This window comes from Acipenser ruthenus, chromosome 15 (assembly GCF_902713425.1).
Source record: "Acipenser ruthenus chromosome 15, fAciRut3.2 maternal haplotype, whole genome shotgun sequence".
NCBI lineage: Eukaryota > Metazoa > Chordata > Actinopteri > Acipenseriformes > Acipenseridae > Acipenser > Acipenser ruthenus.
In genome coordinates this window covers 8,048,469-8,071,275 of record NC_081203.1, presented here as the reverse complement: position 1 = coordinate 8,071,275, position 22,807 = coordinate 8,048,469, and the positions used below count along the sequence as shown (strand labels likewise).

Sequence of the window (22,807 nt, the reverse complement as noted above, 5' to 3'; positions counted from 1 at the left end):
TTTATGGATTGAAGACTTTTTAGCACTGTTTCAGAGTTGCAGTGGTGGTAATCTGATTCTTAAGATACATTATCCCTGACCTTGTTCATTAATTTCCCCCCAAAAAATCTGTGTATTTGTGAAATCATGTGACACGTCAGGGGGAAAGGGAGAATTGTTTTCTTTCCTTACCTGTGAGGCTGACAGTTAAAAGCCAGTTAAAACAACAAGTAAAAATAATGTATTATCATCTCTCCCAACCTTCAAAACTCCTTCAACATTTACTCAAACTGAGAAAGTGCCAAAAACAGTTTGGCAAACAAACAGTACTGGGCTGTTTAAAATAGGGGTTTCTTGAAGGTGAAACTTACTAGAGTTTCCACATCAACCTCCCTCTCTCTTCTTTCCTTTTTATTTTACCCACATGACAAAAAAATAATAAAAGGAAAACAACATTCCCCAACTATGCCACTAAGACTAGAGCAAACACTTTTTTCAAGGTGGAACATTCAACCTGAAAGCCACAATGAGGGCCGCACAGTACAGGAGGCGTAACTAAGCAGTGGGGAGAGCGATGCTGATTGCTGCTCCACTTTGCTGTAGACCAGGTGTCTGGAGGTCTGTAGGTACAGGGACACATGCCTTGCCTAGGAATGAAGTGTGCGTCTTGGGCTGCCCTTTCCAAAATTAGGTAAGAGTGTGTGTGTGTGCATGCTTTGGCTTGGTGTATAACTTTACCATTTAATCTATTATTTTTAAGGTTAGAAACATTAAGGCCTGCTATTTAGGATGAGGTCAGATTTTGTTTTTTGTCAGAGTAATATGCAGTACCTAACAGAGTTTCAGAGCTTGTGTTACCACAGGAAGGATCACGCTGAAAAACAATGTTACACTGCAAGTTAATGGAGGTCTGCAGTAAATTCCAATTTGAAATAAAACCTTGTGTTATTCATCCCTGTGAAGTAGAGACTGTATATTTTTGTCAACCTGTTGATTTCAATGCTGTTTTAACTGCTTGCTAATATCTCATATGGAAACTCCCCGGGTACAATCTACCCTTCACTGTGACCTGCCCTGACCTGTGCCTATTATTGTCATCATGTGTTTGTTTTGTTTCTGGAAGATAAAGACTTTGAGATATTGGCTTACAATTTGGTACACAACTGTATTACATGGTCCGAAAGAAGAAGAACATTGTGGTTGTAATTTGACAGATATGGCTACCATATTTAGATACTGTAACTTTTTTGGTTTCAGCTGTATAGAGACGGTACACTTGGAGTTGTGAGTCAAGTTTGTATTTTTGGATTTTCTCATTTCTATTATTGAAAGTGAACTGTTTTGCTGCCACATATTTTAACCTCATACCAATGACCACAAGCTTGGATATATTGTCTTTAAATTGAATACATGGTTGTATTCTTGGATTTTCTCATTTATTTTCCCCTTTAAAATAATAGTGCAATAACAACCAGGTAAACATCTAGTATCTCAATTGATGACAGCAGTGATCTTCTGCGACCACCTTCTTCCTGTATTAGAGTTATTAGTAGTAGATGTTGTGAAATGGTTTCTCATGATAGAAGTGTAGTAACAGTCATTTTGCATTATACAACGCTCTTGGTCAACTGTTATAAAAGTTTGTAGTTGTGCAGTTTTTCATGCTTATCCCATGGTTGTACTTTGCATGTACTGTAGTTTGCCATGGCTTGCTGTTTTTAATATGCTTACCTTTATGGGCTTTATAATACCTGCACTCTTAATTACACTTTGCAATGCTTTTACTTTGGTAAACATTTACAAGGATAGGTGAATATTTCCTTGACAACAAGATGCTGCTCCATATGTTTACCATGGTTAAATAGAAGGTATTAATATTGCTTTACCATGGTTAAACAGAAGGCATTAATATTGTTTACTGTGGTTAAATAGGGTTCCCTTTCAAGTCGAAAATAACCATCAAGGTATGGGATATTGCCGTCAGGCAGTAGGGATTGGCTGAGCTTTATAGCAAAGCTGCTGATAGGCCTCTGAGCGAGCTGCCATGTAAGTCTGCCCCCCTGGGCGCAGATAATCTCTTCCTCTTTTGTTTTCAGCATTGGTAGCGGTAGGTAATAGAGCTGGTAACTGCTTGTACTCGCTAAGCTTAGGCTTGAGAAGCTGGTTATTGCCCCTTCTCTGAGTTTATTTCAGTTATACTCTTCAGAGTGATTATTATTATTTGTTTAAGAATTATATAAATAGTTTTTACATATATATATATATTTCCTTCACGCTTTGCTTCGGCATCGCGTTGTCTCGTGGTCTCCGTCTTTCCTGTGTTAATAATTTTTTTTTAATTATTAGTGTTGTGTTTTTTGGTTTTTTGTAAATAAAATTGTATATATTGTGTGTATATATATTTGCTTACGATTGTAAGTCGCCCTGGATAAGGAAATAAATAATAATAATAATAATATATATATATATATATTTTGTGAAGGACGCGCGTTGCGTTGGCCTCGGCCGCGCGCGTATCTGCAGCCCCGGTCTTCCCTTGGCCAGACCGCGTGTGTGGAGCCTGCACTGCAGTTTCCCACATACTACCTCTGCGATGTGTTCCACCAACCGCGTGGTAGCTGTACTGTGCCCACATATTATTGTGCCCCAGTCACATATAACTAGCATATAGTGCTGCTGCAGCATCCCAAAAAAAAAAATTCCCATTCACTGCACAGAGGAAGACGGCCACAAAGCGCAATTCCCCAGCACCAACAGGTAAGTAGTGCACAGCATCCAAGACACTGTACCAGCACTTAGCGTCTCCGTTCTGCGGGTCAGCTGACGCTTAGGCGTCTGTGCTAGCGTTCTACGCTCGGTACTCACGCTCCGGCGTGCTACGCTTCGGCGCTTGGTGTCAGCGCTTTGCGGCTTGGTGCAGCGCTTCGGCGCTTTGTGCAGCGCTTCGGCGCTTTGTGCTAGCGCATCTGCGCTTGGGGACTCGACGCTTGACGCGCTTCCCTCGACGCACGCACCGTCGACGCTCGACGCTCGGTGCTCGACGCTCGGTGCTCGACGCTCGGTGCTCGACGCTCGGTGCTCGACGCTCGGTGCTCGCACTTCGGTGCTCAGCGCTCGACGATTCCGATGCTCCCCACCTTCTTAGAGAAGGTCAGGGTAGAGCAAGCGACAGTGATCCTGATTGCTCCTCGGTGGCCTCGGAGGATATGGTTTCCAAGCCTGGTGCAGTTGCTGCACGGTCACCCGAAGGAGCTTCCCCTGCGAGCGGACCTATTGTCCCAGGCCCAAGGAGGGCTTTGGCACCCGAACCCCAAGCTCATGCAGCTATGGGCTTGGCCCCTGAACGGGAGCGCCTGTCAGCCTTAGGGCTCTCGAAGGCGGTGATTTTGACCATTCAGAGTGCTAGAGCGCCCTCTACTAGGTCGCAGTACACGTACAAGTGGCAGTTGTTTCAAGATTGGTGTCTGGCGGAGGGCCATGACCCAATATCCTGCCCTATGGCAGTGATATTACAGTTTCTACAGAAACTGTTAGATGAAGGGAAATCTCCCTCTACGCTTAAGGTGTATTTAGCCGCCGTATCGGCTTGCCATGTACGCATTGACGGTTTATCACCAGGTTGCCATTTTCTGGCATCTCAGTTCCTGAAGGGTGCAAAACGCTTGTGGCCTCCAAGAACGACCAGTTTACCGTCATGGAGCCTTGACGTGGTGTTAGAAGCCCTTACCAAGGCACCATTCGAGCCTCTCCACAGCGTGGATATGAAGCTTATGTCTATCAAAACTGCGTTTTTGCTGTCAGTGGTATCAGCCAAACGCGTGGGCAAGCTACATGCACTGTCAGTGCATTCATCATGTACTCGTTTCGCAGGAGACGGTTCTAAGGTCTCCATGCGTCCAAATCCGGTCTTTTTACCCAAGGTCATATCCCCGTTTTATATGAACCAACCAGTCGAGTTGATGGCATTCCATCCTCCTCCTTTTTCTTCCCCAGAGGAAGAACAGTTACACATGCTCTGCCCCGTGTGGGCATTGAGGTGTTATATTGACCGTACAACGACTGTGAGGCAAACAGAACAGTTGTTCATATGCCATGGTTCTAGGACTTTGGGTCAGCCGTTGTCTAAGCAACGCCTTTCCAACTGGATAGTGGATGCTATTAAATTAGCTTATGAATCTGCAAGCCTTCCGCCACCAGGGCAGTTGAAGGCGCATTCCACTAGGGGTATGGCGACATCCTGGACCCTCTTTAGAGGGGTGCCGGTGTCTGATATTTGCGCGGCAGCCAGTTGGGCTACACCGCATACTTTTATGAGGTTTTACCAGTTTAACGTACTGGATTCCTCTGCTCCACTATTTGGAGCATCTGTGCTACACTCTATGACGCCTCAGGATGCGGACATATAGAGTGGTTGACTATATGGTGTTCACTATTCCACCTTAGGACAGGTGTCATTGCGAGCATAGACGCTGAGGCGCAGCTCCGCATATGCGTAGATGTACTGCCTACGCAGTTGCGTTATGACGTAAGTCTGTCCTACTGCCGAGAATCCTCCCTCGCGATGGCTTGGGTACACTGTTCCCATACCTTGATGGTTATTTTCGACTTGAAAGGGAACGATAGGTTGCGGATGCAACCCCGGTTGCCTGAAAGAGAAAATAACCATCAAGCCGCGAGGTCGCTCTGGAAGCCTTCACGGCCTGAAGAGCAAAAGAGGAAGAGAGTCTCTGCGCGCTGAGTGTAGTAAGCTCCCAGGGGGGCGGGCTTACACGGCAGCTCGCGCAGAGGCCTATCGGCAGCTTTGCTATAAAGCTCAGCCAATCCCTACTGCCTGACGGCAATATCCCATACCTTGATGGTTATTTTCTCTTTCAGGAAACCGGGGTTGCATCCGCAACCTATTGTTTTCACTACACTAATGATTTACTAAACTCTATGTTAGTTATGTTAATGTAAACCTCTAATTATGATTTCCATTACACGAGAGATGTTAAAACTTCATGCTGATTTAAACTCGGCTCTCGCCAAGATAAGCACCAACTAAGACGTAGCTTTACAGTAAACTAATGTGATCCATCTGTGTCTCTATCCATTTGCGTTTCCTTCCATATGATGATGTAGATGATTCTGTCTGGTGTTGATGGCTGAAGTGTAATGCTGGCTCCAGGCATCAGCTTATTTGCCTCCCTGGCGCATCAGCACACACAACAGCTGCGATGCTGGCTCTGGGGATCAACCACAGTGTGGTCTCCCCAGCGCATCAGCATGACAACAGTTTGGATTGAGCGAAGTAGGGTACATCTCTGGGGTCTTCAAGTGGGCACCTTCCATTCTCAGTGTTTCGTCGACTAGCCCACGACACCTCAAGAGGGCTCGACGGTGATTCTGGCGTCCCAGCATCACCCCCCTCCGTCCCCCACTCAACTCAGCCCAGCTTACTTACCCGTACATCAGTGTTTCTTTCTTTCTATTGTGCTTGAGATCCCCAGCCAGTAAACCTCTAAGACTACAGTAAACTTAATTTTCTGTAGACTGTGGGAATCTGTGGGAATATTGCCTGAGATATACAGCTGGTAAATGTGGCCTGTGGCAAAAGTGCTCCACAAGGGACAGGGTTGGTCTGGGTCAGGGTTGCAGCTCCACAAGGGACAGGGTTGGTCTGTGTCAGGGTTGCAGCTCCACAAGGGACAGGGTTAGTCTGTGTCAGGGTTGCAGCTCCACAAGGGACAAGGTTGGGCTGTGTCAGGGTTGCAGCTCCAGTCATCTACTGTAGGATCTAATCTCAAAACTCTGGTAGTGCCTTGTGGCAAAGTGGTTTGGAGTGCACAGGTGTAGTGGTGATGTGATTGCGAAACAGAAGACAGACAATAAAGTTCACGGTCCAAACAATATGTTTATTTATAATCCCAGTCTGGCGACCGCAAAGAATAATCCCAGTCAATACACAGCAATGTGTAATGAACTGATCCAAAACAATGGGTTACAGTCCCGAAAAAATATACACAGTTCGAAAGAATAAACACAGTAGAACACGCACAGAGACACACACACGATCACAAGTCCCGAGTGAGTGCTAACGTGCTCGTGGTGAAATACAATTTATTCGTGCACAGTTGTGAAGTGTTTTCCAGGTTTAGTGCTGGCCTTTAGCGACAGCTCTGGATCGTGTTAGCTGTCTAATAATAACAAACACTACAAATTAGACTTGACAAACAAACTAAACACTCACGGTTAATTCACAGTCCTCCTCTTGGTTCAGCTTAACCATAACAAAAGGAACAGATCACCTTGACACGTCCCCTTTTGGTGCTGTTGCACCTCTTTCAGCTCCATTCAGTCGTGCAGGTCCAGTGCGCGTTACACTATATATATATATATATATATATATATATATATATATATATATATATATATAGAGAGAGAGAGAGAGAGAGAGAGAGAGAGAGAGAGAGAGAGAGAGAGAGAGAGAGAGCTTCAGAATCAGGAAGATGGAGGAAAACTCAACTGAATAATACATAAATATGTCCATAGGTGGTGCATTTATTGAACCCAACGATGTACAGTAAGATACACACACATTTTAATATATATATATATATATATATATATATATATATATATATATATATATATAAAGACTTGCATTATTTTTTTAATTACTCTGTTTTAATTAACCACTCGGGGATGCTACATATATATTTGACATTGTTTTTTTTTTCCCCCAACATAAGGTGGTCAAATAAATGAAGTTTGACATAGCTTGTACTTTAAAACATGTTATGCCCATTTAAGCGAGAAATATGTTTGTTAGACCTGCTTTGCACGTTTTTTCTTGAGAGGGTTTAGGCAATTTATTTTGGGGAGGCAGCCTCTTATATGCGCCGCCTATGAATATTGAAAGTCTTGTAATGTTTACAAGACTTTCAATGTTTCTAGCGAGAAATGATAAATTCCATGCCAAATGGTTAAAGACATTCAAGACACTAAAAAATACTTTTGTCATTGAATGTAATATGTTTCTTTTAGTATTTCTGAATTGATAGTGTTGGAATACTTATATACTAGTGTACATACTTATACGAAATCTAATTAAAAAAAAATTATATATATATATATATACACACACACACACACACATACATATACTTACACATAAAGAGATTAAAACAAAATTAAATAACCCCTCTGTGCAAATTTGATGAATGTCCCAAGTAAGCAAACAAGCATGGGCATTAATAATACAATTTTCTCTCTCTTACAGGAGCCAGGCCTAAACTTGTTAAGAGAAACAGCATGGACAGCTTAGATCTGTGGAAATATTCATCGGAAAAGGTCATTCTGCTTTTTCTTTTTTCTCTGTTGCTGTGTTTCTTAGTGTAACAGAACACCCTGCAAAGTTTAAAAGAAACGTATTATATTACCTTTGCTGTGTCCAGTGTTGTCCATATCATAGTGTTATATTTAAAAAAATATTGCTTTTGAAACTTTTAATCACACATCATGGGTCATAATAAATTAACTGGGCAATACAGTTCTCGACACTTACGTTAGCCGGTTCGCCAGGAGAAAACAATGTCTTATAAGGATCGCAGTGTATGCAGATCACAGTCCCTCCTCTAACAATGCTGCTTTTCTGTTCCCACAATAACTTCAGAGCGCCAGCATTGTTGCAGGAGGGAGCATTAACTATATAAACTGTGATGCTTATTTACTTATGGATGTGTGAATAAAACATGTCAAAACTATCAGGAATATAAAAGTACTGTGATATACAATGCAGGAAGTTCTGTAACTCTTTAACTGGTGGTAAATCATGTTATTTGCTCTTTATTAAGATGCAGCTTGACAAAAGAATCAGGACAGCAGATTTGTAGAGCCCATTGTCAGCTTTTATCTATGTTAGGGTGATGATATCTGAGCTGTGAAGTCATGTGAATTTTAATATCAGGGAAATATACAGCAAATAATATAGAGCACATAGAGGACACAGGACCAGGATAGGATTGGTTTTATGTCATTCATTATTCTCAGGGACTGTGTTAAACAGTAATTACTAACTGGTACAAAGGCACCAGCATTAGACATGTTTTACTGTTACTTTATTGTCCCTCATTAATGTACTTTTTATCTTGTGTGGCCATTGTATTTGTGTTTTAAAATAAAACTTAGCTTGGTCGATATTTATGTTCAGTTCTGTAATTGGGCTGTCAGTTAATCCTCCAAATAGCAGTCGATTAATTGGGCACACAAAATCGAATCGTTCAAATAAATATCGATGATTGTACCACCCAAATACATTTTTGCTCCATTCCCCTCCCCTTGACGTGATTATTTTAATATCATTGCATTTAAGTAAAAGCTTGAGAATGCGAAAGGCAATTACACCTTGGTAGCGTTAGGAGAAAAAAAAAAAAAACGTGCACAATTTATTTCCAGGCTGTTTGCCAGGAATACAAGCCTGCAGTCCTGCTCTGGATTCACGGCAGCACGCTTTTTTGTTTGTTTACATCGGACACACGGAGGGGGGTTCTTACAACGGATTTTCCCCAAACTGATTTGCTGGTAGGGTGGGACCAGCAAATCAGATGCTAGTTAACACAAGCAGGAAAAGAAGAGCACGCCCACTGCTTGTCTGGCAGAAATACTGTAAATAAATAGCAAGGCAGGCAGTGGTGGATTAATCTTTTGTGGGCCTGGCACCAAACAGATTTGTGGGCCCCATGTGGTACTTCAAATATACATATTCTCTATGGAAATGTATCGCAATGTGTACACCAAAAAAATCTATTTAGGTTGTTATGGGCCCCTTCCGAGTGTCAGCCCGGCTCCACGGCGACATTGGAGCCATTGTTAATCAGGCCCTGAAGGAAGGGCGTTCGGTGAAGTTTCGTTAAACTTAAATAATGTTATTAACTATGCACGTTACAAAATGTAATTATTGAATTGATTATCCAATAATTATATTGATGTATATAATGAGGAATGGAATTGATCGAAAAATCGATTTTCGATTTAATCGTAGCAGCCCTATTCTGTGGTAATAGCCTAGGCAGAAGCTTTATTTTAGTTTTTTTTTTGAGGGAGGGGCGGGGTGGGGGGGGGTGACAGTAGCTTATTGATATCCACCAAATGCCATTTGTCTTTATAATCATACTGCAATGATCAAACAGGCCGTACAAAGAATAATCAGGTTAATTATTTTAAACACTTTAAGAAGCATATGATAAACTAGGATGTGTGTTATAAATGTCCCCTTATCTTTTGTTAGTGTTTTTCATGGATTTATTAAAAAAACAAAACACAGAGCCTATTACAAAACTCCACTACATCGTTTTGTTTAATGGGTGGGAAGTGATAAAAAATGGCGCCACCCATTGTTGATGTAGATGCTTTTTTACAGAACTATACTAAATATTTAGTATTGCAGCTTTCAATTGTAAATGTGTATTTCAGTTGCACTCACATATCTCCCTCAAATAATTCTACCTGAGGTTGCAAACCACAATTGGTGCCAGCATTCTGAAGTTTAAGAACATAAGAAAAATGACGTGCTAGAGGAAGCCATTCAGCCCGTCTATGCTTGTCTGGTTCCTGGTAGCTGATTGATCTTAAAGCTTTGTCAAGTTGGGTCTTAAAGAATCAATGTGATTCTACCTCAACAACATGACTTAATAAGCCATTCCATACACCCACCACTCTGTGAAGAAGTGTCTCCTTCCCTCTGTCCTAAGTCTGTCTTCATTTAATTTCCAGCTGTGACCTCTGGTCCTGGTTTCTGTTCTGTGCTTAAAGTATCGGTTAGAGTTAACTGTGTCAATTCCTTTTAAGATTTTAAAAACTTCAATTAAGTCCCCTAATTCTCCTTTGTTAGGCTAAATAGATTCGGTTCTTCCATAGCTTCATCTTCATAGCTCATTCCTTTAAGCCCTGGCATTAGTCTGGCAGGACTCTCTCCACAATGTCCGTTTGGTACTGTGGTGACCAGTTGGTAACCACAGTTTATGGATCAGAACCAGTACTGTGCGTATTGTTCATGAATGCTTCCAGCTTGTTTGAGTGAGAGATGTGGACTGTTTTGCTCCTTTCAGGATCAGAACGGAGAAAGTCATCAAATGAACGAGTCACAGGCCAGAGCCAGGAGTCACCTGAGTGGGCCAATCAGAAGCGAGAGAGACACCCAATCAGGAGCGGAGAGCAGGTGGCTGGATTGCAGAGCATCACCAGTGGACACCAATGACATCAGAGTGCAGGTGGCACAGTCTGTAAGCATCTTCAAATTATTAAATTCTGTATTTATTTAAAAAAAAACAAAATAAAAACAGATGTACATATCCAAGACAAATATATAACACAATCTGCTGTTCTTGGAAAACAGCATGATCAAGATTTAAAGAAATTAAGGCAGGGGGTGTTTGTCAGTAAAGGAGAGATTACCCAGTAAAGTGCTGTGATATTGAGACCACATGTTTTGAGCAGAACCATAACTGTTGATTTAAATTAGTACCATTTGAGTTTACACAATTAAAAACAAGATATATCCAGTATGACTATCTTTTTTTCTGGGGGAAGGCCACACCAAGCAATGTTACATAGTGTGGATAATTTGCTGAAATTCATGACGATTAGAAAAAACACTTCTTCACTTATAAGCTTTGACAACAAAAAAACAAAACAAAACAAAACAAAACAAAACAACAAGCCTAGGGCAGAATTCTGAATAAAGGCTAATGTTTCAGAAGCTCATATAAGTTTATACTGTATATCTGCCATTATCATCACTGGGCTCTTACCTTAACATTCTGGAATAGGTCAAACTATTTTCAAATCTGTATGGGCTTGTGTTTTATCGAGCCTTATCGAGTCGCTGTTAGAAAAAGCCCATCTCACTGTAAAAAATGTTTCGGGCTGTGGGACTTGGAAAGGTGACCATTGTTTTGTTGGGGTTTTAAAATAGTTTTTATTTTGTGTTTGAACCTGTATAACCTGTGTGCAGCACCCCTTTATTTTCCTCTACTCCTGTACATCCAGAAGTCCGTACATTTTTTCAGATATCTGGTGAAACCATTTATTAGTGCTGGGATAAATATCCAAACAAATATTTTTTGACATGTATTCAGATACAAAAATCAGATGTTCGTATTTGCTACAAATGACAAAAATACCTTGCAGTTTTTTACCGTCTCACAAGAATTTGAGTGACAGTTTCAAAAAACAGCAAATGAAAAAGAGCTCCATGTGATATGTGAGATTAATATATGTATATATAACCAAAACAAAGAATCAGCACAGCAGCTCTTGAGCCTCCATTTAAAAGTTTTAGACAGCAAAAAGTAAACAAACCAGATTATGCACGCGCACCCTTAGTGATCTCTATGGAAAGCCAAACGCGTTGTACCCAGCACTACCATTTATCCAGCTGTCATGAACCTTGGTATTAACATTATTTTGCAGAAGTTATCGAGACTATCTGATTCTGGTGCTACAGTGGGTGCATGTCTGTCCGTTCATCCATCTGTCTGTCACACTGATTTTTGTGGATATATTTGGAGCATTGCTTATAAAACTGTAATGAAACTTGGGAATGCGCATGCTTTAGATTCTATGTTGTTGATATACGCCATGGTCATCTACTTTTTCATTACACAGCACTCTTACTTTGAATTTACATCTGTGGCAGGAGATGGATGTTACTGACATACTGGTTATTTGCTAAGAGTGTAAATATTCCTGGGCACCTGCACAGCATTTCAAAAACAACCTCAGTCTTTCTCATACCAGTGGATCCTGATACCCTTTCACAGGGCTCCGGCATGATTCACCATCAAATCTCAGCTGATATAAATATGAACGCCTTTTGCAGTAGTTTTATGACAATATAACACTACAGAACATATTTATAATATGGTATATAAAATAAACCATAGTGGTTGGAGTGCCCCTGGGTGTTTGAAATGTGTCTGTGTCTGTACAGCGTCAGAGAGCCCGGAAAGCAGGCAGGGGTGCTCTAGACATCATACCAGGCAGCTCTGTTTGTGGCACTGCCTGGCTTCCACTTTCACAATCGAAGTGTCTGCCCCGGAGCTGGTTAGGAAACCTGTTCTTCAAAATATGCAGGTGTTGTTTTAACAAGTCCATTTAGTCCACTCTCTCTTTCTGCCAGAGTAACATGCCTACCCATGCCCACAGACTGCAGTTTCAACACCGTCCTTTTGCAATTATATTGGAGATCACACTGTACATACAATACACTATAAACACTGTACATATGATACACTGTAAACACTGTACATAAAATACACTATAAACACTGTACATACGATACACTGTAAACACTGTACATACTATACACTATATACTTGGCTGTTTTGCCTTTCAGGTCAGCTGTCTACATCACAGTTTTTAGAACAAGGCAAAATGCAACAGTTTCAAGCACCTTTTATTTTAACAGAAGAGAAAGTTAACAAATTGTGCCTGTGGTCCTTTAAAGCAACAACAACAACAACAACAACAACAACAACAACAACAACAACAAAACACTAGCTCCTTGAAGGTTGTTTCTTCCTCTTTCAGCCCTAATTTAAGACAGGAAGACTAAGCCTGTAAACAGCAACAACAAAATAACGAAACAATCTATCTTTTCAAAAGGGTTTTTAAAATACAGTTGTAACTAGTAGATATTTCAATACCAACACGAGATACAATTCCGGGACCTTCCCCCAAACTGATAAAAAAGCTCTTAAACAGAGCTGAAGGGTAATTGAGAAGCTCTGGTTCCCTGGTACAGCCTTGTAATGCCCTTCATCACTCTGCCACCTGTTAAATGTACATAGGCCTGCCTCAGATGCTGTGCAGTATTTTTAGCAATTGTAGCTGGCTCATTAAAATTTAGCTTGCGCAATAGCTTCCCTGTTCTTCTTCGAACGAGTTACAGATTTTTTGATGTCTGCAGTACAGAGCCCCAGTTTAGCATTTCAGCTGAAGAACAGCACCTCCAGCAACACTGTGCCCCTTAACACCCTGCTGAATCCCTGGGATTCATCACACCAACTGTTCTTGGGAAGAGTGCCAAGGAGCTGAAATGTCAACAGAGCAGACAGGACCATGGGTAACTTTTCGAGTAAGCTGCTGCATCATGGCACATTTTCTTGCATCATTTCACATTTTTCTTTTAAATAAATAAATAAAAGTAGGTATTTACAGCCACCCTTTTGAGTGAAATGACCACATCGTTCAGAGAAGTACTAACTGACCCAAAACTCGTGAAAGTGACCCAAAAAACGGACCAAGTATTTAAGCAGGAAAGTCCCATTTTCATGCGAGATTCCAGGCAATGCTTGTGAAGTCAACGCCCACTTACACATGTAAACACAAGTTTCTCGTGAAAATGTTAATTAGCTCATTCAAGTTCTTTCCTAAAGCCGCTATAAAAGTCACATGGGAATACGTAAGTTACCATTGTCCAAAGATGGCAGCAGGGAAGTTAATTTTTTGTTTGCAGTATTTCCCTTATCAGATTGATGTTGCAGATAACCCCACTTTTTTTTTTGCTGGAGGCTGAGGTAGCTGTTCCTCTGCTTGCCTGAGCACCTCCTTACGGTCCTGGCACAGATGTGCAGGATACAGCAGGCTGTAATAATTTAGGGAACAAACTCGTGGTTCACTTCAGTACGCTTCAGTAGTATCCACCACCACCCTTTCAAAAGCCCAAACGCCTGTTCAATGACCACTCGGATTTGACCCAGTTTATTATTAATAAAGATCTAACGGAAATTGTGTATTTGACTGCCTACCATGAGAAATATGCATTTTATTTTCCTTACAGTATTGTACATTACTGTACTCTTCACCTGCCCTGTGCATTTCTTACTTTTATCAAGTAGAAACAGCGCTGCAGTAGCTGTACACGGTCTACGGCAACAGGGTCAAACAAATACCGGCTTCATGATTGGCGAATTCCTCATACTGTACAATGACATTTCTACATACTACTAATGTACAGCGGGTATAAAGAAAACCACAAAAGCTTCAGTTTTGTCATTTCAGGTTTGCAGTTAACCTTTCTCCCGTGTTTAATATTTTGGGATTAGAGGCAGCAAAATAGGCCATAAATTGCACATTTTAATTGATGTGTTGTAAGTTTTAATGGTTTACAAAACTCAAATGTTGCTGAATTTATCATTCAAGGTTGTTTTTAAAAAATCTGTTTTGTCTGATTGTTCCTTTTTTTGCAGCTAACACAGACTATTTTAAACGTCTTGTTTCCAGCAGAAGTTTGTTACATTTTAAAAAGATTGTTTCAATAGCAAATCGAGTTACAATGTACATTTTTAAAGAGTTGACTCATTAGCTAGGCTTAATATTAAAATATTTCAGCCTTAGTTTTTATGTGATGTTCTTGATGAACTATCAATGATAACACATTTTAGGCAACTTACATCAATAGAATACAATGTAAATAGATTTTTATTATTGTCTTTTGTGAATTTCTTTTAAAAATACAGTGAATTGACTGCTGCCATAATGCGCTGCAATTTGAAATCGGTCTTATTTGTGGACCCTTCATAAATCTGATTTTAATAGCACAGACTTACAAATGATTGGCGGTGCTAATACGGCCTTAACTTGCCAAAAGTGTCATGATACATACAGGGCAATTTTAAGGTCGGCGTAAACTCGGCACTGTGGCCTTAACACCGTCGCAAACACTTGCTACAACATGTCCCCCATGAAGCTTTCCTGTTGCAGTGCATCATTGAATCATAGTGTAATAAACAGCAATGCCTATTGGATATGGAATCTTTGTTGATCCACTGAAGTATGGGTAAGGAAGGATGTTCTACCTGCTATGAGGTCAGTTTAGATTTCATAAAAGTTTACCACAAGTGGTCATTTTGCATGTTTGTCACATGGTTATACTATGCATTTACCACAGTTTACCATGGTTTTGGATATGCTTTATCATACCTCTTTGTGCTTTGCAATGATATCACTGTGCTTTATAAAACGTTGATATGCCTTTACTGTGGTAAACTTTATATGGGTCTGCATGAAGTATGATTTTACAAAACACAAACAAAAAAATGGTTTGAAACCATTTGAAACTATGTATAGTGGGTTCTTATAGTTGTTGATTCAGAAGGTTGCTATGGTAGGGGGACCGAAGACAGCAGAGATGTCTCAAAGATTTGTACTCATTAGCATGGTTTGATTTTAGTAGAAAACCCCACCCAATGAAGTAACCTAACCAGAAGTAAACAATTAAGAAATGTAATGTAGGATTTTACTTCTTCCACATTAGTTTTGAAACAGTAATACCGTGGCAGAGCCCAAGAACATCGGATGACTGATTTACATGTTGATATTAAAACCTTAAATGGTCTCAACCAGCACATTGGGGGTTTCCTCTTTCAGATTGTCTTAATAATGATTTAGAGTAAACCGCTCTGAGAATATACTGCAGGCCTAGGTGTCCTGGGCCCAGGCAACCTTAAATTAGCCAGTAAAGTGTGGGAAAGCAAAGATATCTATAATTCTGTGATTCTTCCGGTATCCTTAGCCAGTAGGGATGAGCTGTGAGGGTAATCTTTGTTTCGGGGGACTCAGCAGATTCCATTGGCACACTCCAGCGCAAGGCTCATCATTTATTCATGAGGGTTCTGACATGATTGGTGTTTGGAATCAAGCGAGCAAAGCACTGCCCTCACCCTCTTCCATTGATTCCTCTGTGTGCTGAGAAGAGATTAAAAACATGATCTAAACCAAGACCCCCAACCACAGTGCTAGGAAAGGATCCAGTTGCAATTATCCTGATAAAAACGAGCAGGGAGGGGATTTGTCCGGTCACATCCCTCTGGGAGAAGGGGACAGGGAGACTCAGTGCGGAGGAATGCTGTCTCAGCCCCAGGACAGTGCAGAGCTGGACAGTGTTTGCGAGGCAGAGCGATGCAGTTTGGTTTACATAGCTACTGTTGATGTAAGCGCAGAGGAGTGCCCTGTACATTCTCAAATGGAACAATACGTACCGTATTAGGATCTGACCTGGGACTGTATAGACTGGTCTGTGAGTGCTGCTGTGCACTGGAACTGCGGAGCACTGGGGGAGTTGAGGTGAGTAAACCTGGTTTAACCCTCAGATTGAACTGTGGTAACTGGATCATTGACACAGTTACCAACCTAATTCTTATTCTTGTTCATAGCAGAATTCACAGTCTTGCCAGTCTGTCTAGATCCCTGTGGCTCTTCTCATTGTGTTCTGCTTTTGTTTCATGCTGAGCCTCCTCTTCTCTCAACGCACACAGCAGACTCTGATTTGAGTTATAATGAGTAATATTCCCACAGTGCTTCCAACAGTCTGTAGCCTGCACAAAGACCTCCACTTGAAAGAATATCAATCAATAACACTTTATAATACAAAACATCTATGTGCCTACTGAAGGTGTTTTTGTCGGTCTGTTTGTTTACATCAAGGTTTTATAAAGTTGCACCTAGATGAAGGGATTGATAATGCAAACGGATGCTATGCTTTGCAGTAGGAGTTTATCTGTTAAATTAATATTAAATTCAAAATTTAGACACATTTTTGTATATTCTTTAATTTTTTCATGAACTGTTTGTTTATGAGAGCATTGAATTACAATTGAGAAATATGCCATGAAAGATGTTATTACTTTAGATATAAAATCTGGAGGGAAGGATACCTTCACAAGGGTTAAGCGTTGATACTTGGCAAACAAAAATGTGGTCCTTTTTTACCTCTGAATGAATTGTTTGGGTTGAACATTGTTTACAACTGAATGATCTTTTATTAGATGTTTGTACTTTAGTGTCAGAATTTAACAAGGGGGTTTGTCACGTGTGTGGATCAGCACTGGAAAATACCAGCAATGGTATTTGTGTAACATTTAATAAAGAAAACAAAACAAAACAAAGCTAAAAACAAAAGTTTGCGGTTCAAGCTTAGATGAATATGTAATTCTGGGCGTTCCTGCACAAATTTGTAAAAAAAGGGGGCGGAGATAGTGCGCATGAGGGTTCTCAAATATTTACAATTGCATCAATTTGTTAAGAACTTTTGAAAGCATGTTTTAAACAGTTGCAATTGTTGCTGGCATTTCCCAGTCTGCTTTTTCTCATGCGTTGCCAGTTGTGCTCAATGCATTTTTTGAGGCGAACAGCCAAATACCTATTTTTCCCTCAAAGCAGGGTGTACTTACAAGCCTTGAAAACAAATTTCTATGACATTTCTGGTTTCCCCAACATGTTGGGAGCAATAGACTGCAAATGTGCCTCTAACCCCTCCAGCTCATTTGAAACATCTGTATAGGAATAGGAAACACACCTATTCTATTAATGTGCAGGTGGTTTGTAATTGTGCACAATTTAGCACTGCACCCCTGACTAGCTAAAATAACAACAGTACACATTTGGCTTATAGGTTACTAGTGATAATACAAATTAGTGGTATAATTCAAAATTTGTTGCTGGTCCTTTTGAAATTCAGACCATTGAAAACCAGCGCTGGACAGTTTCGATCAGGGTTTGATTAAATATCCAGGATTCCTCACTCAGCACTATATCTCTTTGATCTGTATTGACTGTGTCTGTCAGGATAATTGTGTTAATCCACATGCTGTACATCATCTGCTTCTTTCAACAGCAACATCCATCTATTATCACGTCCGTCAATCTCTCAAATTCAATTCCCTTAACACTCTGCAGAGCTATTTGAAAAACCCAAGACCTTGGATGAAAATGAGATTTGTGAAATACTGGATCTATCCTTGTCAACACCCTAGAGGCCATCAATTGGATTTTTGGCAAAATAAGGAAGAGGAGTGCAACAAAAATTTAGATTATAGTGTATTTAATACAATATATAACAAAAGAACAGATATAGAACAATTATTCTATATATCTAAATATATATTTGTATTCACTGTTTATATTGTCCATTGAGCATATACAGGAGAAGCAAACTGAATTTCTTAGTAGGGTTGTCTTGTCATTGACCAGGCGCTTGATTCAAAAGTGTCTACATGCCTGTGTTGAATAGCTGTACCCACAGGATACAGATCCGTCACTAGAAATCATCTACTACACTAGGAGTCCATTATGAATAGACCAGCCATTCAATATCATGCTTGTCTACATTTCTGCCCTTTGCTGGTTATAAAAGGTCACAGACAGTGTTGTTTTTTTGTTGAAGTTGTGTATGGATTTCCTGACGATTTTAGATCAGGAGTCATGGTTGTGACTGGGATAATAATGAGCCCCGGGTATTATGGAAATATGCAATCTCTCACCTTTAGGTTCTTACAAGCCAGAAGGCTTTCTGCACTTTTGTCTAATTAAAGAATGTGTCTATTATATTATTATTATATTAATTTTGTTTATTTATAAAAATAAAAAAAAGAAACAAGGGAGTCTACAGCATGATCATATTATTACAAAGGCAATTTAGGAGGTTTGATATATTTGGTACTGATGGTGGCCTTTAAGATTAAGTAGCGAGTTTCTGAAAAATAAAACGTTACATGTTCCCACGTGTGGCTACAACTGTTTCAATAACGTACCTTTAATTTTTCTTTTCATGGTGACAACATCCTGACAACTTTTTACACTTATAACTTTAAAGTATGTTATAAAGCTCTTTTCAAAATGGCCGCTCTAGTGCATTGATAGTGTCAGGATTATTGCCCACATTGCCAAACAAGTAACACAGTAATAATAATTATGTGGTACGGAACTGAAAAGCCAGAGCACTTGTTATGTATTTTCATCCTGCTGTGATTTAGAGGACAGATCTCAAACCCCAGTGCACTAGAGTGGACATTTTGAAAACAGCTTTGAAACAGATTTTAAAGTTATATGTGTAAAAAGTTGTCAGGATGTTAACAATGAAAGGAAAAATGAAGGTATGTTATTTAAACAGTTGTAGCAACACGTGGGGACGTATAACGCTATATTATTCAGAATCCAACTACTTACTAATACTGAATACAGGGATGGCCTTAATACTGAAGGTGACTTTACATTGCCGGTAATTGAAGCAAATCCAGACTTGAAAATAATGGCCTAAATTGTGAGCTAGCCTTTGTACTGAGGTGGCCTTAAGGTTTTAGTGTATAAGCATTGGTGAAGCAATCTATTGAATAAGTATCTGTTCAGCTTAATATTGAATCTGCAGACTGCGTCTAACACTAAAAGCAGCTGCGTGCAGTGCACCCTTACACAGAGTACGTTGTACAGTTTAACAGTCATTTAAGATGACTTGTGTTATTACTCTAAAGAGGAAACCTGGAATAACATACTTATTTAAGGTAGCGAGACTGTACAGTAGTGACATGTATTGAAGATCAGTAGTTAATATCTATGGAGTGGAAAGCAATTTAAATACAGTGCCTTGTCCTTGGATTCACTGACACAAAGGGCAGGTGGGGCTTCTGCCCCAGGGGTTTTGTTATTTCATCCCTTTTTAATTGTGGTGCTTGGGAATGTAATGGAAAGTTAGGGACAATGTCAAGGGCTGTGAGCACATCTCAGTGCTGAGACAGTTTAGAACACAGGTCTCCAGAGATGAGAGGGATTCAGGCTACAGAATTAGCCTCATAGATTTTAAAGCAGTTTATTGTTTGTTTCTTTGGTTTTACATCCACCTCTTTTAATTGTTTACCACATTTGCAGTCTGGTGTGGACTCGCCCATATATTGAGACTGCATGTCTGCATCCACCGAATTGGTTGGAAGTGTAAGGCAAAGCTTTGCCAAGTTAAACAGATGTGGAAATCGATTTGAAACAGTCCCAAAACTCGGTCACCCAAGGGCGCCTGGCATTCTTTAATAAAAGCAATATATGCAGCATGTTCATTGTAATGTGATTTGTCCCATCCAGGAATTTATTTTATCAGTACAGTCAAAAGAAAGAAAACGTGCCTATTCGGGTCTAAAATTCTAACTGTGTTTAAAAAGTAAGCAGCAGGTTGTTTGAAGCGAGGTGGCTGTGCTAGATCGTACATGTAGTCCTGATTTAACTACAAACGACAGGAATACTTTTTGTCTGCGATGAATTTTAAGTTTGTTTTATGAAAGCTGTTTGTTTTACATTCTGTTTAGCAGCCTCTGTAGGAGCCTTTCATTTAATGTGTGATTCTGAAGCTAAATAGTGATCGATCATATTTTATCCAAAGTCATATTACAAGATCTTGCTCTTATTGTATTACTTGTAACACTTGAACTGTATTTGCTTACGATTGTAAGTCGCCCTGGATAAGGGTGTCTGCTAAGAAATAAATAATAATAATCATGATTGTGAACAAGACAGTAATAAATCAAGTAACAGTATTTCCAAACATTATAATACATCAATTATGTAACAAGATTAATCAATTTGATTAATAACTTGATTTAGTTAATATTGAAACATTAATATCTGTTAGCTCTGATTTGTGAATTTGTGTTTTGATTGACAGTCTGCCAATACTACCTTGCTACGGTTTATTTTTCTAATCCCAGTAGGCTGGGCCCAGGTTCGGTTGCTGTTTTCCCTAATGAACTGTAACACAGCTTACACTAGTTGACCTACTTTCTTGTCACATAGGAGCTTACGTACTTGGCTCAAGAAGTTGTATCTCAACACTGAATCTTTTACATTTTTCCCAACCAAATATGGTCCTCTTGAAAACAAGACGTGGTCTCTCAACAAAGTTTTGCCTGGTAAACATTTACAAAAATATCCAGGTTTACATGTGTATTTAAAACTGATAGATTTCATTTTCCAGCACTGGGTCTCTGTGTCTCTCTCTCGCAGTGATGACAGGATATGTAAAAGTAGTTTCACGCTTCCAATCTCAGGTGTAGGAATGGCTTGTCATTATAACAGTGACAGGTCTCGTAAGGCAGAGGACTCATTTAGCTGAAGCTGTCCCCCTGGGCGGTACTTTAATAGATCCTGCGGTCCTGAGAAACTGCAGCTCAGGGAGTCTGGGGAGAAGGCAAGTTGATAAAGTTTTTTTTTTTTTTTTATCTGGGTTGACATCACTCTCTCTGGCCAGTGTAATTAAGGGGCTCGGAGTCTGCCCAGAGACAGAATCTTCGAAGAGTTTGGTTCGTAAATTATTATTATTTATTTCTTAGCAGACTCCCTTAACCAGGGCGACTTACAATTGTTACAAGACATCACATTATTTTACATAGAGTTGCATTATTTTTACATACAATTACCCATTTATACAGTTGGGTTTTTACTGGAGCAATCTAGGTAAAATACCTTGCTCAATGGTACAGCAACAGTATCCCCCACCTGGGATTGAACTCACAACCCTCCGGTCAAGAGTCCAGAGCCCTAACCACTACTCCACACTGCTGCCCTTGCTAAGGAGGTGGCAGTTTGACTTTGAGTTCACTAACTTAACAGTTGATTCATTTGAAACATACAAAGATAAATAGGTGTATGGTGCCTATTATAAAAAATACTATAGTGATCGAATTGGAATCATAATAAAATTGAAGAATTATGTTGTCATATGTATTAAAATATGAGAGTAATTAAATCGTCTTCCCAGTATTTTTATCATGCCCGCCTGTTTTTGTGTTTCAGAAGATCAGTCGTCACTCTTCGGATGAAGAATGCTTTTTTGACCTGCTCAGTAAGTTCCAAAGTAACCGCATGGACGACCAGCGCTGCCCGCTGGATGAGCAGCAAAATGGAGTGGAAGGGGCTTCCTCCACCCATGCCTCTTCGCTGGACAACAGGATCGGTGAGATACTCCTTAATTTAAGTGTTAACTGAGGCATGCCCTCTTGTGTTCAGTAGACTCCAATGGAAACACCTACTGTAGCAGCAGTATTTGCAGATACTGCTCAAGGGCAGTTGTTTATTCAGTTCATATCTTTACTGCTGCTATTGATTGTACCATGAGTACTGAACTGAAGTGAACTTAAAGTAGGGCATATTTGATTTAGGAAAAAAAAAACACCTACTCCATTTAATCTACATTTTTTTCAATGCTATACATTTTTGGTAACAAAAACAAAATACACGGTTTAACAAATACATATATAAATGCTATATATTTGTTTTAGTTTTTTTCCATATGGAAATTCAGGTTCCTATTCACAAAACTTTAAGGACTGTTTTAAGGAATGCGTTGTTAAGTACCGCTCTACCCAAGCTAAATACTGTGGGGCCTTCTCAGGACAGGGTGCCAGTACTTGGTGGAGGGTGGTGTATAAACCACAGGTTACCTACACTCCACTCCACGGCAGTCAGCAGACCTGTCCTTTCTTCTGACTGATCATACGGGATTCAGCTGAGTTTCCTAATGTTTTCTGTATTTTCTCATTTGCCTCTAGCCGCCTCTTCCTTAATGACATCGCCCCAGACGGAGGAGTTTTTCGATCTCATTGCGAGTTCTCAGAGCCGGCGGTTAGATGACCAGCGTGCCAGCATTAACAACCTGCCGGGACTGCGGATAACTCAGAACAACCTGGGGCACCTCTGCGCTGACCCCGACCCCCAGGAGCCCAGCGACGACTTCTTCAACATGCTCATGAAGTGCCAGGTAATCTTCAGCCCTTATGTTATGTTATTGCAAATGTACCAAAAGCCTTTTAAGAGTCCTACTCCAATCCTATAAACATCTTTTTACTGTTATTATACAGGGTGTCCTGTAAGCCAAGCATCATAGGCGTTATGCTAATTTTGGATCTCTATTTATTTCAGCTGTGAAATGTCTTTAAGCAGAGGAACATATTTGGATCATTTTGATGTTTAGTACAGATACAATAGGGTGTGGCCGAACGATTTAACAGTGGACATCCTAATTGGCCTA

The 22,807-nt window shown here is 40.1% G+C and overlaps 1 protein-coding gene across 4 annotated transcripts in view; it reads left to right on the top strand.

The window, feature by feature from the left end:
* The window catches only part of LOC117397001 (G-protein-signaling modulator 1), a 65,067-nt gene that overhangs the window by 37,136 nt on the left and 5,124 nt on the right, over positions 1-22,807 (top strand). For 2 of the 4 annotated variants that reach the window (XM_034909212.2, XM_058987106.1), the window contains exons 10-13: positions 7,241-7,311; positions 10,068-10,241; positions 21,574-21,733; positions 22,329-22,537. In XM_034909212.2, coding sequence (XP_034765103.2) covers positions 7,241-7,311; positions 10,068-10,241; positions 21,574-21,733; positions 22,329-22,537 — 614 coding nt within the window. Of the gene's footprint in view, positions 1-7,240; positions 7,312-10,067; positions 10,242-16,016; positions 16,087-21,573; positions 21,734-22,328; positions 22,538-22,807 lie in introns of those variants that run through there. The other 2 variants (XM_058987107.1, XM_058987108.1) reach the window with 2 other exon arrangements.